Source organism: Penicillium soppii (assembly GCF_028829465.1).
Source record: "Penicillium soppii strain IBT 18220 chromosome Unknown utg000005l, whole genome shotgun sequence".
Taxonomy (NCBI): Eukaryota; Fungi; Ascomycota; class Eurotiomycetes; order Eurotiales; family Aspergillaceae; genus Penicillium; species Penicillium soppii.
The window spans coordinates 4,203,457-4,218,634 of NW_026643235.1; the positions used below are offsets into that span (position 1 = coordinate 4,203,457).

Genomic DNA, 15,178 nt, shown 5'->3' on the forward strand with positions numbered 1-15,178 from the left:
GTGCTACAATTAAACATCATGAAATCGGGGCCGAGGATGGAAGCGCTCATCGATGACCGTCAGAGCCAGAACCTGGACGTTCTGCTAATCCAGGAACCTTCCGTCACCGCGTATCGAACACACGTTAACCATAGCGCCTGGCGGCTCTACCGGCCATCCGTTGAAAGCGACACGGCCCGGTATCGCAGCCTGCTATATGTCCATCGAAGGGTCTCGACGTCTTCCCACCGACAGATCCCGTGCAACCACCCAGACCTCACGGCAGTCAAGATTTGGACAGCCGACTCCCAATTCCTTCTCTTTTCAGTCTACATCCCTTCTGTACCGATGCACACGCCCGAAGAGGCATCGGCAGAGCCAGCACTTACAGCTATTCAAAACACAATAACAGATGCTCTCCAGGACGACCGAAGGTTGACAACCGTCGTGCTATCGGGAGACTTCAACCGCCACCACCCAACATGGGGTGGCAACCACATACAACCTAGGTTTATAGAAGACGCAGGCGAACTGATCGACTTCTTCCAAACTAATGGCCTACACGGCTGCCTTCCCCGGGGGACGCCGACATTTTGGTCTTTGAGCCACCCGGGGAGGAACTCCACCATCGATCAAACTGTAACAAACCGGCCAGACCTGCTCGTGAAGTGTCACCTCTACCACGAAAATTATGGGTCGGACCACCGGGCGACTTACTCAGAATGGAGCCTAAGAAACCAGCGCAACCCTACCACTAACAAAAAGAAGGCGTATGATCGCGCAGACTGGGACAAGATTGGCGACGAAGTACTTCAACAGATAGGACCGTGGAACGATGTTAAAACCAGACCGGCGCTAGACGACCTAGTCGAAAGGCTCACGGAGGTAACTGCCACAGCAGTGGATAGATATACACCTAATCTACGACCAACACCGTACTCTAAACGCTGGTTCACACCGGACCTTAAGATACAACAGACCGAAGTCAATCACCCGCGCCGGCAGTGGCAGGACAGCTGCGCGGAGCTCGGACGAGATCACGTCCGCTCCACGACCCTCTTTCAAGACATGCGCCAGAAACGAAGGACTTGGACTCGGGCTATTGAAAAAGCCAAATCGTCACATTGGAAGCAATTTCTAGACGAAGCTGGGGAAGGGAAACTGTGGAAAGCTGCCAACTACATGAAACCACGCGAGGCTTGGGGGTGCACCCCGGCTCTGCGAGTCGGCACCGACGAGCTCACTGAAAATAAGGATAAGGCACAAGCGTTCTTAGACAGTTTCTTTCCCGAGATGGACGAGCCCTACGAGGGCCAGCCAGCCCAGGTGCCGCTACAACTCCCATGGCATCCCATCACCGAAGTGGAGATACAGCGGTCTCTCAACACCGCAAAAGGCTCTACTGCACCGGGCGAGGACGGCCTTCCAACGCTCGTGTGGAAACACTTGTGGAAACACCTCGGAAAGTTGGTCACGCGAATCTTCGCCGCGTCCATCTACCTAGGATACCATCCGAAACGATGGCGGAGCGCAAAGATAGTGGTGTTACGAAAACCAGGCAAGCCAGATTACTCGGTCCCTAGAGCTTATCGTCCGATCTCACTCCTCAACACCCTAGGAAAAATTCTCGAGGCAGTAATGGCTCGACGACTATCATATCTCGCGGAAAAACATGGGCTACTACCAGACACCCAGTTTGGTGGGCGGCCGGGAAGAACCACTGAGCAGGCCCTGTTGGTCTTATCCAACGCGATTGACCGAGCGTGGTATAAACATAAGGTGGTGATCCTCGTGGCCTTCGACCTTAAAGGGGCCTTTAACGGAGTCAATAAAGTGAGCCTAGACGCTCGTCTCCGGGCGAAGAAAATACCAGCAGTGGCAAGAAAGTGGATCGCGAGCTTTATGAGCGACCGCTATACTAGTATAGGATTCGACGACTTCCGCACAGAAGTGGCGCCACTAGGGAACGCGGGATTAGCACAAGGGTCGCCCCTTTCACCCATTCTGTTCGCATTCTTCAACTCAGACCTAGTCGACCAACCTGTCACCATTCACGGCGGCGCATCTGCCTTTATCGACGATTATTTCCGCTGGCGAGTAGGTCGTTCAGCCGAGGAGAACTTAGCCAAGATCCAGGCCGAGGACATTCCCCGCATTGAAGCATGGGCTCGTCAAACTGGGTCCTGCTTCGCAGCCCAAACAACTGAGCTCATCCATCTCACTAGGAAAAAGGGCGAATATCTTCTAGGACAAATAGTTATGAATGGGAAGCCGATTAGTCCATCACCGACCGCGAAGCTGCTTGGCGTGGTTTTCGACCAAGAGCTACGATGGAAGGAACATCTCCAGCAGGCTATCAAACGCGCAACCAAGGTGACTATTGCACTATGCGGGATGCGACACCTACGCCCAGAACAGATGCGGCAGCTCTACCAGGCGTGTGTTACGCCGGTGGTTGACTACGCTTTAACGGTCTGGCATGACCCGCTTAGAGAAAAAACCCACCTACGACACCTAAACACAGTACAGAGGACACCACTGATTCGCATCCTGTCAGCATTCAGAACAGTAGCCACCACAACACTTGAAGTGGAAGCACACATACTTCCAACACACCTCCGTCTCCGCCTCCGAGCCCAGAATACTATCGCACGACTCCACACCCTGCCCCGTGACCACCCTATTTGGGATATACTATCGCGAGCCCAGAAGCGTAGGAACAATGTCGGTTCGTACGCTCGTTTCCCACTTGCAGAAGCAATGAAGACCATGAACTTGGAGAGATTAAATGAACTTGAGACGATTGACCCCCGGCCACTGTCACCGTGGAGAGCCGAGCCGTTTACGGAGATTGAGATCCAGCCAGATCGAGAAACGGCAAGGGAACGGGCCGAGGCCATACGGTCCACGGCCGGAATTCTCGTATATTCGGATGCCTCCGGAAGCCAGGACCATCTAGGTGCCGCAGTCGTAGCTCTCGATGACGATCTAAAGGTCATTGAATCCCAGCAGATTCAAGTGGGACCGATGGACCGATGGTCGGTCCACGTAGCCGAGTTAATAGGCATTTTCCACGCCATCAGCTCGGTGCTTAAGTTAGCACATCAAACCCCATGGACAGCAAACTCGAGGGCGGCGACGAAGACAGCGACGATTCTCTGCGACAGCAAATCAGCGCTACAGGCTATTCAGAATCCCGGTAATAAATCTAGACAACTGATCATCCACGCCATACGGCAGGCAGCAGCAGAAGTTCAAACACAGGGAATTAAGCTCCGCCTCCAGTGGATACCAGGACACTGTGACAATCCAGGGAACGACGCAGCGGATCGACTGGCCAAAGACGCAGCAAGACCGGGCAAGACACACCCCTTCCGTCCTTTGATCACAAGGGAGAAAGCGTTCATTCGCGGTAACATCCTAGCCCAGTGGGAGCAGGAGTGGCAGTCCTCTGCCAAAGGCAGTCACCTTCGAAGAATCGACACCACACTACCGGCGACCTACACCAGAAGGCTATATGGAAGTCTGACCAGAAACCGGGCGTACTTGCTGACGCAACTACGCACGGGCCACAATTGGTTATCCACCTACGCCAAGACCTTTGGCTTCCGCGACAACGATCAATGCGCGTGCGGCGCGCAAGAAACAGTCACCCACGTGCTGGTGGACTGTCCGGACCTGAGGGAACTTCGAACAAAATTGAGGAAAGAAGTTGGCGATGCGTTTAACAGCGTGTCAAGTCTGCTGGGAGGCTCAAAACAAGGTGAGAGAGGTAAACTAGACAGCGTGTCGCGGGCTAGGGCGGTCGAGGCCGTGCTGGACTTCGCTGAGGCGTCACAACGGTTTCAAAGTCGCGCGCCACGGGGGCAGCCTAACATTGCGAACGGCAATTAGGCCAGGACAGGCCTTGACGAGGCTCTAAGTTCGTTTTCAGGAAGTGGAACATTCTACATGTACGTTCTACTTTCTACTATTCTACTATATATATATAGATACTTGACAGAGGTCGGCCTGTTCTGGGTTTAGCGCGACCCGCTCTGCGTCAGTTCCTGGCCCTCCCATTCGTTGGTCTGCTCTGTTTGTCGCTTTACCATTGGTTATGCGAAAAACTGCATACCCATCTTCGGTTTAGCCTATTCCAATCTTGCCCATCTTGCCCAATAGTCCTTCTTGGTTTGCCTCTATAGAGTATATCGCATGCTGTGCCTTTTTTGAGATGTTGGTTTGGTATACTGCCAGCTTTCTTCAAGCGCTGTTGTCTTCCAGCATCTTCAGCCTCCCACGGCGCTTTATATATGTCAAATCTCGCCCATCCGATGCCACCCCGTGAACATTCTGCCGCTGATTTAAACTCCCGTCTGTCTACCAAGTGCTGTAGCCGCTGCCATAACATTCGACCGTTGGCTACGTTCATCAACGACAGAAATATCGAGCTTAGAACCTGCCACAGATGCCGTCGTCCCCAGCCGCGACAGGTCGAGTGCGAGACTACTGCGTCTGCCACTGCCGGCGACACAGACGATTCTTTGGTCCGCTGCAGTCGGTGCATGCGCCATCATCCGCGTTCTATGTTTCTATCTGCCGCCGGTAGGCGCTTTAAGACATGCTTCAATTGCCGAGTGTGTTCTCTATGAGGCCCGCTATTTGAATATACTAACCGCAATAGGAGAGACAACGTGCTGTGCCGATGATATCAATCTATCCGGATACCCCGGCCCTGGCCCAACGCCTAACAAACTCAATAAACACCCCTGCTTTTGCCACTATACCTACGGGTGCCGTTAGTACTGCACAACATGACGTGACACCGGAGGTGGCCCAGACTCACCAGTGCACTTGCTGCGGCGGCATATACCCATTATCAGTTTTTATGGATCAGTCGCGCCGCCCTGAGCCCTTCACCAATTGCGCTACATGCAGACTGCAGATTGGCCGAGTCCCCTCACCAGGCCGCACCGGTATGCAATCATGTTCACGATGTGGTGATCTGCTCCCTCTAGCCCAGTTTATCGACCTAGCACGCCGCCGCCAGCCGTTTAAATTATGCCCGTGTTGCCGACCCGCCGTACTGACACCGGTTGGTTTTCGCTCCCAGTACCGCCCCGGCACTATACCGCGACATGATCTTGGCCGTATGGTACACGCCTGCCGTTGTTGCATGGCTCTTCATTGGCTTGCTGAGCGAGATGTCAACTCATCCCACGAAAATCCTCTATTTCTCGCTGCTGCAAGCAAGGGGCTGTTCAACTAAAACCCATCCAGCCCCCACCACCCTACCTACGCTGGCTATTAACAAGTGAAGATCCTCGCGCAGAAGAGTTCCGGGATCGGATCCGCCAATACAACTCGGTTTTCGCGTTTACCTCTATCTCCTACACTCCGGACCAGCGAATTGAAGGAGGTTATAAACCCTTTATGGTGGCTGGAGAGCTATTTCATATATATGGCCCATTAGAGCCTCAGGGGGGCGTATCTCCCGCTTTTGCTCAACTATGGATGTTAGAGGACCAGCAGGCCACCATCCCAATCCGTAGCGCAATGAAGCCAGCGCGAGGCCAACAGCGGCCAGGTGCGGGTAATAAGAATGGAAATCGGAGTGCGCTTTCCACGTCAGTCCTAGCGCAGCTTACAGATGAGCTAAACCGCTATAACCCCTTCATCAGGATCTACAAAACCGCCCGGGAGCAGCTCATAGAGGCCGCTCAGCACCAGACCCCTATGGATGTGATACTATCCCCAGATCTGCGTATCATTCTGCAGGGAAAAGTCGATCCACGCACGCATAACTTGCCTGCCCGGACTGAGGTAGCGGCGTTTATTCCAAATGCTCCGCCAGACTTCGGTCACCGCACGTACCGGGATATGGTTTTGACCTTACGGGCCCCAGGTACGAATCGTAGCGCACTTCGCAGGGTGGATCCTAGCCATGCGGCGTATCTGCCTCTGCATTATGTGTTGCTTTTCCCTCATGGGGATACCGGATGGTGCTGGGGCCTCCGTTTGACGTTCCGTGACCAGGAAAATGCCGCCCAGGATGAAGTAGACGACTTGGGACCTGACGATGACGAAGTTGTTCCACCAGCTATCCTACATAACATGCTGGATATGAATGCCGACCCGGAGGATAACACTATGGCTTCTAGCTCGGACTGCATCACAGCCCGTCAGTATCATGCTTTTCGTGTATTTACTCGGTCTGCTGACTTCAATCCAATCCACCACGCCTGTCGCCTTGGCCATCAGTACTGGGTCGATGCGTATGCTACTATCGAGCAATCCCGGCTCCGTTGGTTCAGTGGCCATCAAGAGGATATCCGGGCAGATACCTATCAAGGTCTTACAGATCACCTAGCAGGAGCCGTTATTGATGCTGCTACTGAGGGCACAGACACTATGGCAACTCTTCCGGTCGGTCAGCGCGTGATATTACCCTCATCGCATATAGGCAGTCCACGCTTTATGCAAAAGATCTATCAAGATGCAATTGCATTGATCCGTAACTTTGGGCCCCCAACACTATTTATTACTATGACGGCCAATCCAACTTGGGATGAGGTTATACGGGAGCTATTCCCTGGCCAAACTGCTATGGATCGTCCGGATTTGGTCAGCCGTGTCTTTGATCTGAAGAAAAAAGACCTTCTTCTGCAGCTCTGTAGAAAGGGTATTTTTGGTCCTTCCACTGGCCGGTTTTGGACGATTGAATATCAAAAGCGTTCCCTTCCCCACTGCCATATATTGCTCTTCTTGGAAAACAGCGGCCAGTTCTACAACTCGGCGATGATAGATGAGGTGGTCTGTGCCGAGCTACCTGATCCGGCGATAGATCCAGAGCTCTATAAGATTGTCCGTGGCTGTATGGTCCATATATGTGGCGAGGGCTTGCAGGGCCCCTGTACTTCAAGTGACACTACAACAGGCAAAAGTACCTGTAAGAAGCGATTCCCGAAGCCATTCACCTCCGAGACAATCCCGAACGAGCATGGATACCCCCAGTATCGCCGCCGTGACCTCCCTGATATGGCATTTACGAACCATGTCAAGGGCCGTGAGCTTATTATAGATAATAGCCGAGTGGTGCCATATAACCCGTATCTCACGGTCCGCTATAACTGCCATATCAACGTTGAGCTCTGTCGCGGTGTCGAGGTCGTTAAGTACATTACTAAATACGCGTACAAAGGTCCAGACCAGGCTACAGTCCAACTCACCCTCACCGATGAGATCACGGAATATCTCGAGGGCCGCTATATCGGACCGTCAGAGGCTATCTGGCGGCTGCTTGGATACCGAGTCCATGAGGAATTCCCGCCTGTGCTAGCGCTTCCAGTTCATCTCCCGGGTCAACAGCCTGTCCGCTTTCCGACTGGCGCTGATGCTAATGAAATTCGTTACCGGATGGATAACACGCGCAGTCCACTGATGGCTTACTTTGATTACAATACTGTTGCCCGCCGGGAAGGGCGGCAGACTTATCTATATCAGGATATGCTGCGGCACTGTGTCTGGAACCGGTCCCGGGGAGCTTGGCAACCACGAAAAAATGGTACTGTTATTGGTCGCATATACCATGTGAGTCCCCGCGACGGTGAGCGCTTCCATCTGCGACTGCTATTAACGATCCGGCATGATGCTGTAAGTTTTGACGACCTAAAAACCGTAGGCCCTGGCCCCCCGGTTCGAACATTCCGGGACGCCTGTAAGAAACTTGGACTGCTAGAGGATGACAACCACTGGCGGGCCGCATTCACGGAGGCAGTGACTTTCGCATCTGGCAAGTCCCTACGGAATGAGTTCTGTGTGGCTGTCGTGCATGGCGGTGTCACGGACCCGCTGGCGCTCTGGGATGAGTTCCAAGTGCATCTGTGCGACGACCTCCCGCGTCAGTTACAGTTACACGCAGACGCTAACAGAGAACTACCTGCCACTTCTAGCAGAGAACAGTATCTAGACTTTGGTCTGTTTCTGATTGGCCAACTGCTAGCAGCGCAGGGTAAGACGCTAGCGGATTATTATATGCCATCACCGGACGCTGATTGGTCTGCCTTCCAGCCATCATCCCGTGAGGGTCTGCATAATATGCCTTTAAATCGGCTAATCACCGCGGCCGCTGAGTTACGGGATCAACTCAATGATGGCCAACAGATTATCTTCTCCGCTGTGGTATCCGCTGTGATTGATAGTCGGCCTGCTGCATGGTATCTACAGGGCCCTGCCGGTACTGGCAAAACATTTCTCTACCGGGCGATCTATGCTGAGCTGCGGTGTTTAGGCTTCGACGTGGCCCGTATCGCGTCATCTGGCATCGCAGCGACGCTACTACCAGATGGGAGCACAGCGCACAGTTATTTTGGCATCCCGCTCGAGCTACATGAGGACTCGATCTCGAGTTTACGGCCAAGGACTGCAAAATTCCGCCGCCTGCGGACAGCGGCCCTGATCATCTGGGATGAGGTCCCGATGCAGGACCGGTATGCAGTGGAATTGGTGAATCGTCTCCTACAGGATGCCCGTGATAACCACTGTCTATTTGGTGGTCTACCAGTCTTGATGGGTGGTGATTTTGCACAGACCTTGCCAATAGTGGTTCCGTATAGCCGAACTAGGACGGTAGCTGCGTGCTTACAACGTTCGTCAATCTGGCCACGATTAACGGTTCTACAGCTACATCACAATATGCGTCTCTCGCCAACCGGCGTCAATGCAGACTACGGACAATATCTATCCACAATGTCCTATCGGGAGGAATTACAGGGCTCTATCACCCTGCCCCAGTATATCCCCCGATCTGATACAGTAGAGGAGCTCTGTGATACTATCTATCCCGCTACAGCGTTGTCGGCAACCACCGGAGACCTGGAGTTCTTTGCTAAGCGGTCCATTATCACCATCCGTAACAACGCGGTTACAGTGTTCAACGACCAGCTAATTAACCGCATGCCCGGCGATTCGAGTGTTTAGTGGTCCGCAGACCGCGCCCAGAACCGCCCTGGCAGAGATCAACCGACCCTTACAGAACACCCTCAGGAGTATCTACATTCTATCAATATGCCAAGCCTACCGCCATCGAAGCTGACTTTGAAGGTCGGTACACCGATTATGCTGATCCGCAACCTACGCCAAGAAGACGGCCTCTGCAATGGCACCCGTCTCATCATTACAGGTCTATACCAATGGAATATCACCGCCCAGATCATCGCTGGCGACCACAAAGGGGCGGAGCACACAATCCCCCGTATCCCGTTGGAAACGTCCGAAGGCCAGCTATCCTTCACTCTCCGCCGGGTGCAATTCGCTATCCGCCTCTGCTTTGCTATGACGATTAATAAGAGCCAGGGACAGTCATTGAAACAGGTGGGCGTAGACCTTCGTGTTCCAGCCTTCTCCCATGGGCAGCTATACGTCGCGCTCTCGAGGGTGACAAATGTAGCCAAACTATCGATCCTACACGCAAAGAGCTTAGATGCAACGGAAAATGTTGTGTTTCCAGAGGTCTTACAACGCTTCTGTACTACAGCATTGGCGGTAGAAGTTAGTTAACTATCAAATTGTCATCCAGTCACCATCATTGATCGATTTCCAGAAATTATTACGATCGAAATGCACAGAACTCTAGGATAGAGTATCAAAGGAATATATCTCCTGTAAGGTCTTTATATTAACGATCTTCGCCTCTCACCTGATCAAGAATTCATCTTGGAGATGAATCGTTTGAAAGCTCACGAACAGAACACAACAAGCTTGGCAGACTGACATAATGTCCAGTAGCAAAACATATCTATTCCATTAGCTTCAGTACAACTAATCATTATAAATCCATAAACCCACATATTACACAGATGTAACCCTGTCATTCCCTTCATAATAAGAACCGGCCCTGAAGAACCACTAATATGCGTCTATTTAGTCCTCTGCCCTAGCAATCTGCGGCACTAAAGACATTTTACATTCGTACAAGCGTGTCTAACAACCTCTCTTATTAGCTATGAACGGACCCATTACTTTCTCTCCGTATTATAACGCCTTGAATATTCGTCGCTTTTTCTTCTTATACCCGTACTAAGAAATAAATCCTTTATTCGCCTTTCTGCTCTATTTCTACTTGAATCTTCCATATGCCGTCAAATAAAAGCTTTCCTACAGTTTTACATATTCGAGATTTCATTGAACAAGTCGAGCAAGACCCCACACGACCCGGAAAGGGACTTGCTTTACAACTTCGTATTTCACTCAATATTCCCGAGAAAGACACTCAATCAGACGATGTAGAGCAACAAGATATACCGACTATGATCCGTTTCTTCTCCGACCATGGACGATCCGATATATACAACGAAAATTGCTTCGTTTATGCCTGGGGTTCTTTCTTAACAGCCACGACGCAAGACCAAGGATTCCATATCCTTCTCCACGCTCACACTGTCGATCGGTACGTAACGCTCAGTAGTCTCCAAAACACATGCTGAATTTCGCTAGACATCCTGGGAATCATGAAGACTCTGATTCATACTTTATGCACTGTCCTGAGGCTGCACAACCAACCGTAACCTTCCTAGGCGTTATTGATAAGCACGCAGGGGAACTCAACAACGGTTCAACGCTACTCCACTACTGCCTACAAGTAACGGTCTATAATAGTTCTTCTCGAACCCAACACACATTTCCAATCACTATATACTTCAAAAATGGTCCACGGTGGGCAAACTTCCCTTTATTAGCGCCACAAACCTAGATATTCGTTACAGGACGCATATTCGGCACTACTAAAGAAAACCAACAACTGGCCATACTAACGGACGATATACATTTCCTACCCAGTATATCACCGCCTATACCACCAAGTCCAACTTCAGCAAAGGGTAAACGAAAGCGACCCAACCGTTGGGCCCAACGAGCTGGACCCAGCACGCCGTCCAGCTCATCCCAGTTCCATGGTACAATCTCCACCCTTACATGCCAAGATGACCCGTCTACCACTTCTACCGACCCGGTCACTCCTGACCATACGGAACTTGCAATCTTAGAAGATGATGAGGCTCCAATGACATGGCCAGATACGGATGATCATGAACACACTCCCACTGTGACACGACGTTCACGAAGAACGCGAGAAAAAGGCTTACCATAATATGTATACCTGCTCGAAATATACTTTTCGTTTTCACCCTTTTCAGAGCTTATTAGCTTCCTGAGAAACCACCCGAGCGAAGCGAGGGTTGACGGCTAGTACACGGATATATTTAGTTGCTGTAGCCTGCATATCGCTTTGCGAGGGGTCGGGGTAAATGAAATCATCCATCCATCCATCCACCCATCCTGTACCCCTCGCAGAACACTCGCATTCTCTCTCGCATTATGGCGCTCCCTCCGACAAGCATGGCACGGACAAGGTCGGAGAGAGTTGGTACTACAGCAACGAAAAACATGATTGGAATCCCAAGCACAAATGGGATCCCGAATTCAACATGTACCAGGTATTTTACAGTATTATACCCTCAAGAATATATGATATTTTGTCTGGTCACTGCACAAGTTTGCGAGCATTGGAGGGTCACGCCTACATATCTTTGATGAGTGGGAACGCGAACATGCCGTGGATTAAACAAATACATACTGGGAAATGGCTATCCTTGGCCAAGAGTAACATTTCATTATGGCTGGAGGAAAAATAAGATTTGCTGACGAAAAATGTTGGGGGCTGGTAATTCAATAGGTTAATTAGCCAGATTGGATGGGCGATTGAGGGGAGGGGTGATTCGATGGGGTAGTTAACCTGGTCAACCAAGTCCTTATGCAAACAATTATTTTTTACAGGAATTCAACCGGTTTGACCTCACAATTTGGTTTATTTGATCATATTAAGATATCAGAGAATTGTGATGGTCTGCAAAACGAGTAAATAGAAACAATGTTTACTTCAAAACACGGCTGAGCAGCCTGTTCATTTCATCGGAATTACACCCCACTCTCCCTGTCATCACTTAATTACCTGTTAATTATTATAGTTCTCTAGTTGCTCCATGCAATCAACTTTCCAATTAACTTAACCAGCTGTCCGCATATCCCTGCCAAAGATTAATTATCTGACTTCCCAGCCATTTTATTGATCAGAGTAGTAGCCAGCCCTGCGTTGGTGTTTTATTCCTTTGACTTTATCTCTCTGTAACGTATTTTGTATCTAGGCAATATCGGCATTCTGCTCGTACGGTACACCCCTCCCTTTGGCATTTCAATAGTGAAAATGTCTCCTGAGATAGAAAGATCCCAGAGACAAAAGTGACTGGTGCAACATAGTCCAGTGTCGTTTTGAGAGTGGTCGATTGATGGTGATCAATTGACTTAGACTTTTGTCATGACGTTGAGAGATGAAGTTGTTTACTATTTTATCAATACATGTACAGTCGCTGACAAGTTCGGCTTCTACATGATTTACACTCTTTCGCTCTTTCTCAGCGCCACTTTCGGGGACCAGTCTACTAGGAGCTTAGCTCGTTATTTTAGTATTTTACATTCTGTCTGTGACAGGACTATACTATAAATACCGTATTGAATCTCTTCTAATTATGACTAAGCATTCACCTACACACGGAACGGGTTTAGGTGAATGCTTAGTCACAATTATAAATATCCCTTCTTCCAGAAAGTTCGCTGCAAACAAGGCAAACTGTATCATACCTGTGCCTGAACAGCCTGGCAAACCATCTTCTTCTCTCCTCAAAACCCCTTCCTACTTTTCCATGTGCTGTTACCGTTAGGATCATACAAAATGTACAAAGACGCAAGTTCCAAAAAAACCCAGGACCTGCGACCGCTGGGCGAAGGCTTCAATACTAACTTGATAGACTGGCCTGTTACCGATCACAATAATGAGAGTATATCTGTGCCTTCCAGTGCCCCCCCCACCGCCTTCGGGATGGGGGTGCACCACACCGTAAGCCCAATTCTGAAGCCATTCACATTAATTTCTGCTTTTCACCCTGAGTATCTATCCAAAAAGACTCCCCTCCCTGCTGCATAGCCACCACACTATCTGACAAAATAAAACTCTCCCCAGTAGGCGACTTGGGTGGCGGTCGGCCGTACAATTTTGTCCACTGTTTATCCAACATCTTCATCTCTTGTATAGCTTCTTTCTCTCTCCTGGTCTTCATTGATCGATTGGCATCTTTTGTACTGAGTATACCAGAGTCTCCGATCTTAGGAATCTCTCTTTTGGTGATTTGTCGCTTCCGAGGGGCCTGTATCTCCCTCATTCGACTAATTGTATCGCTCATTATCGCAAGCTCTTCCGCCGTACGTTTATGATGGTAGAACGCACGTTGTAGGCCTCGTTGGAGCTTCGGTGTGGGACCCTCTGTATTGATTCTTCTCGAGGTCTTGGGCACTCTTTGGAGGGGTGTTTTCCACGCTGGAAGAAGATATATTCGGGGGAGGTGTTGATTCACCGTATGCACGAAGATCGGGCGCGAAGAGATCTGGTATCGGTGGAAGTGCATCTTGAAGTTTTTGAATAATGGCATCGCCATTTGGAGGGTATATACCACGCTCTTTAAAAGAATTGCGGATAATTCGTTGGTTGAAGGTCTTGTTTCGGACACTCACGATATCCTTGAGGAAATTCGCCTTCCCCGTGGGGATCCTACCCTACTGAAAAATGAGGTTATTTGGCTTGTAATTTTTACCCAGTAAAGATTTTCTTGTCGAATAAGTGAGTCAATTGATTAATTGACCACCCTCGAAATGACAGTAGACCGTGTTGCACCAGTCACTTTTATTCCTGGGATCTTACTATTTTAGGAGCCATTTTCATCATTGTAAATGCCAAGGAGGGGTGTACCGTACGAGCAGAGTGCCGAAGCTGCCTGGTTAACACGGTTCAAATTGACAGAATATACAGAAAGATAAATAAAAACAAAGTCTGAGTTGTGCGGTTTCATCTACCTAGCCAATTGGGTTCTTTATTTTAGGTCCACATCCATTTTTGTGTTGGTTGGTAGGAAAGCAGTCACCTAGTCAAAATAAGTGATATATCTCTTGTGGGCACTTACCGTTAGCGTAGCTCAATAGACCACCACCTTGGACGCTCTTGCTGAACTAGTGGACCATGAAAGGGTCATGAATATGATACGTCCCTTCGTTATTCACTTTAACCCCTGTAAGGTCAAGAAGCGTCAAGTCAGCCTCAATCACCAGTCGATAAAAGCGTTCAACATGGAAAAATGGACATTGTTTCCTCATCCGCAGGAGTCGACATTAACAAAGCCTGATCAGAAGGTCTTTGATTCACGCTTTGAGGGCGTGGAGGCATTTATGTTGGATATTTGCATGAGATACTTTCTCTTAACTGATATTGGAAATATAAATTTGTTCTCGGATGAAAAAGTGGCATTTTCAGAGCTTCCCCAGAATACCAATTTATTCGATGATAACCATGATTCTGACGAGTATACCCTCGATTGCTCGTGGGAAAAGTGGGAAGAAGGCATGACTCACTTTGATCCATCTGATCGTGGGTTTGACGAATTCCTTGTTTATGCATCGTGCTATTGGTTAGAGCATTTGGCTGCTGTCACAGCCCAGACTCTTCCTAGCCTATCCAATGTGGAGAATTTATGTCAAACAGGCTCTACTCGTCTCAATAATTGGATTGAATAAAATAGTCGCCCCGGCTGCGCAATCTTAGCCAGATTCGACTTTCACATTCAATTATATGATCCTCTCGGCATAGTTTCGCTCTAGGGTCAGAAGATATGCTGCGTCATCTTCTTGATAAGTCGAATTTTAAAAATGACGAATGTTTGGAAGAGCCAGTCATGAGCGCAGTTGATCAGATTCTTCAGTGGGGAGATCTCGCTGTCACTTCGCCACCAGCCTGGGCAAGAGTTGCCTGTGCCTGTTGTAAGGGGGTAGAAAGCACATGCAGTTCTCGAAGATTGCCGAGGATAGTGCTGTAGGCGGTGCGTTGGGGGTGAGATCGCGTACCTGATAGGCTGCTTGTGCCACCCGATGAGCATTGTCGAGCTTTTGATTCCCTGGGGGGGATAATCCGCGTCACTCGCCCGAAAGCGGTCTCTTGAGGTGACATGCCTGCTGGAACATTTGAAATACGAGGGTTTTCTTTTCCGCATCGGAGGATTATCCCATCCTACACACTTTAGTCTGAAGTATCAACTTATCAAAGGTGAACAACCCAAGGAGA

At 49.8% G+C, this 15,178-nt stretch overlaps 5 protein-coding genes across 5 annotated transcripts; 3 read left to right on the top strand and 2 right to left on the bottom strand.

Annotated features, from left to right (window-relative positions):
• Positions 1-18: 18 nt before the first annotated feature.
• Positions 19-3,873, top strand: N7529_007064 (uncharacterized protein; the record flags this gene model as incomplete). The annotated part of the gene is made up of 2 exons (XM_057242591.1): positions 19-1,469; positions 1,887-3,873. The coding sequence occupies 2 exons, from the start codon at positions 19-21 to the stop codon at positions 3,871-3,873; spliced, it is 3,438 nt and encodes a 1,145-aa protein (XP_057097950.1).
• Positions 3,874-4,325: 452 nt separating this feature from the next.
• Positions 4,326-4,535, bottom strand: N7529_007065 (uncharacterized protein; the record flags this gene model as incomplete). Its single annotated transcript, XM_057242592.1, has 1 exon — positions 4,326-4,535. The coding sequence occupies one exon, from the start codon at positions 4,533-4,535 to the stop codon at positions 4,326-4,328; it is 210 nt and encodes a 69-aa protein (XP_057097951.1).
• A 982-nt stretch (positions 4,536-5,517) lies between these two features.
• N7529_007066 (uncharacterized protein) lies at positions 5,518-8,940 on the top strand (the record flags this gene model as incomplete). Its single annotated transcript, XM_057242593.1, has 1 exon — positions 5,518-8,940. One exon carries the CDS (start codon positions 5,518-5,520, stop codon positions 8,938-8,940), a length of 3,423 nt encoding a protein of 1,140 aa, XP_057097952.1.
• An 87-nt stretch (positions 8,941-9,027) lies between these two features.
• Positions 9,028-9,519, top strand: N7529_007067 (uncharacterized protein; the record flags this gene model as incomplete). Its single annotated transcript, XM_057242594.1, has 1 exon — positions 9,028-9,519. The coding sequence occupies one exon, from the start codon at positions 9,028-9,030 to the stop codon at positions 9,517-9,519; it is 492 nt and encodes a 163-aa protein (XP_057097953.1).
• Positions 9,520-12,932: 3,413 nt separating this feature from the next.
• N7529_007068 (uncharacterized protein) lies at positions 12,933-13,783 on the bottom strand (the record flags this gene model as incomplete). Its single annotated transcript, XM_057242595.1, has 3 exons — positions 12,933-13,387; positions 13,425-13,623; positions 13,769-13,783. 3 exons carry the CDS (start codon positions 13,781-13,783, stop codon positions 12,933-12,935), a joined length of 669 nt encoding a protein of 222 aa, XP_057097954.1.
• Between the last annotated feature and the right edge of the window lie 1,395 nt (positions 13,784-15,178).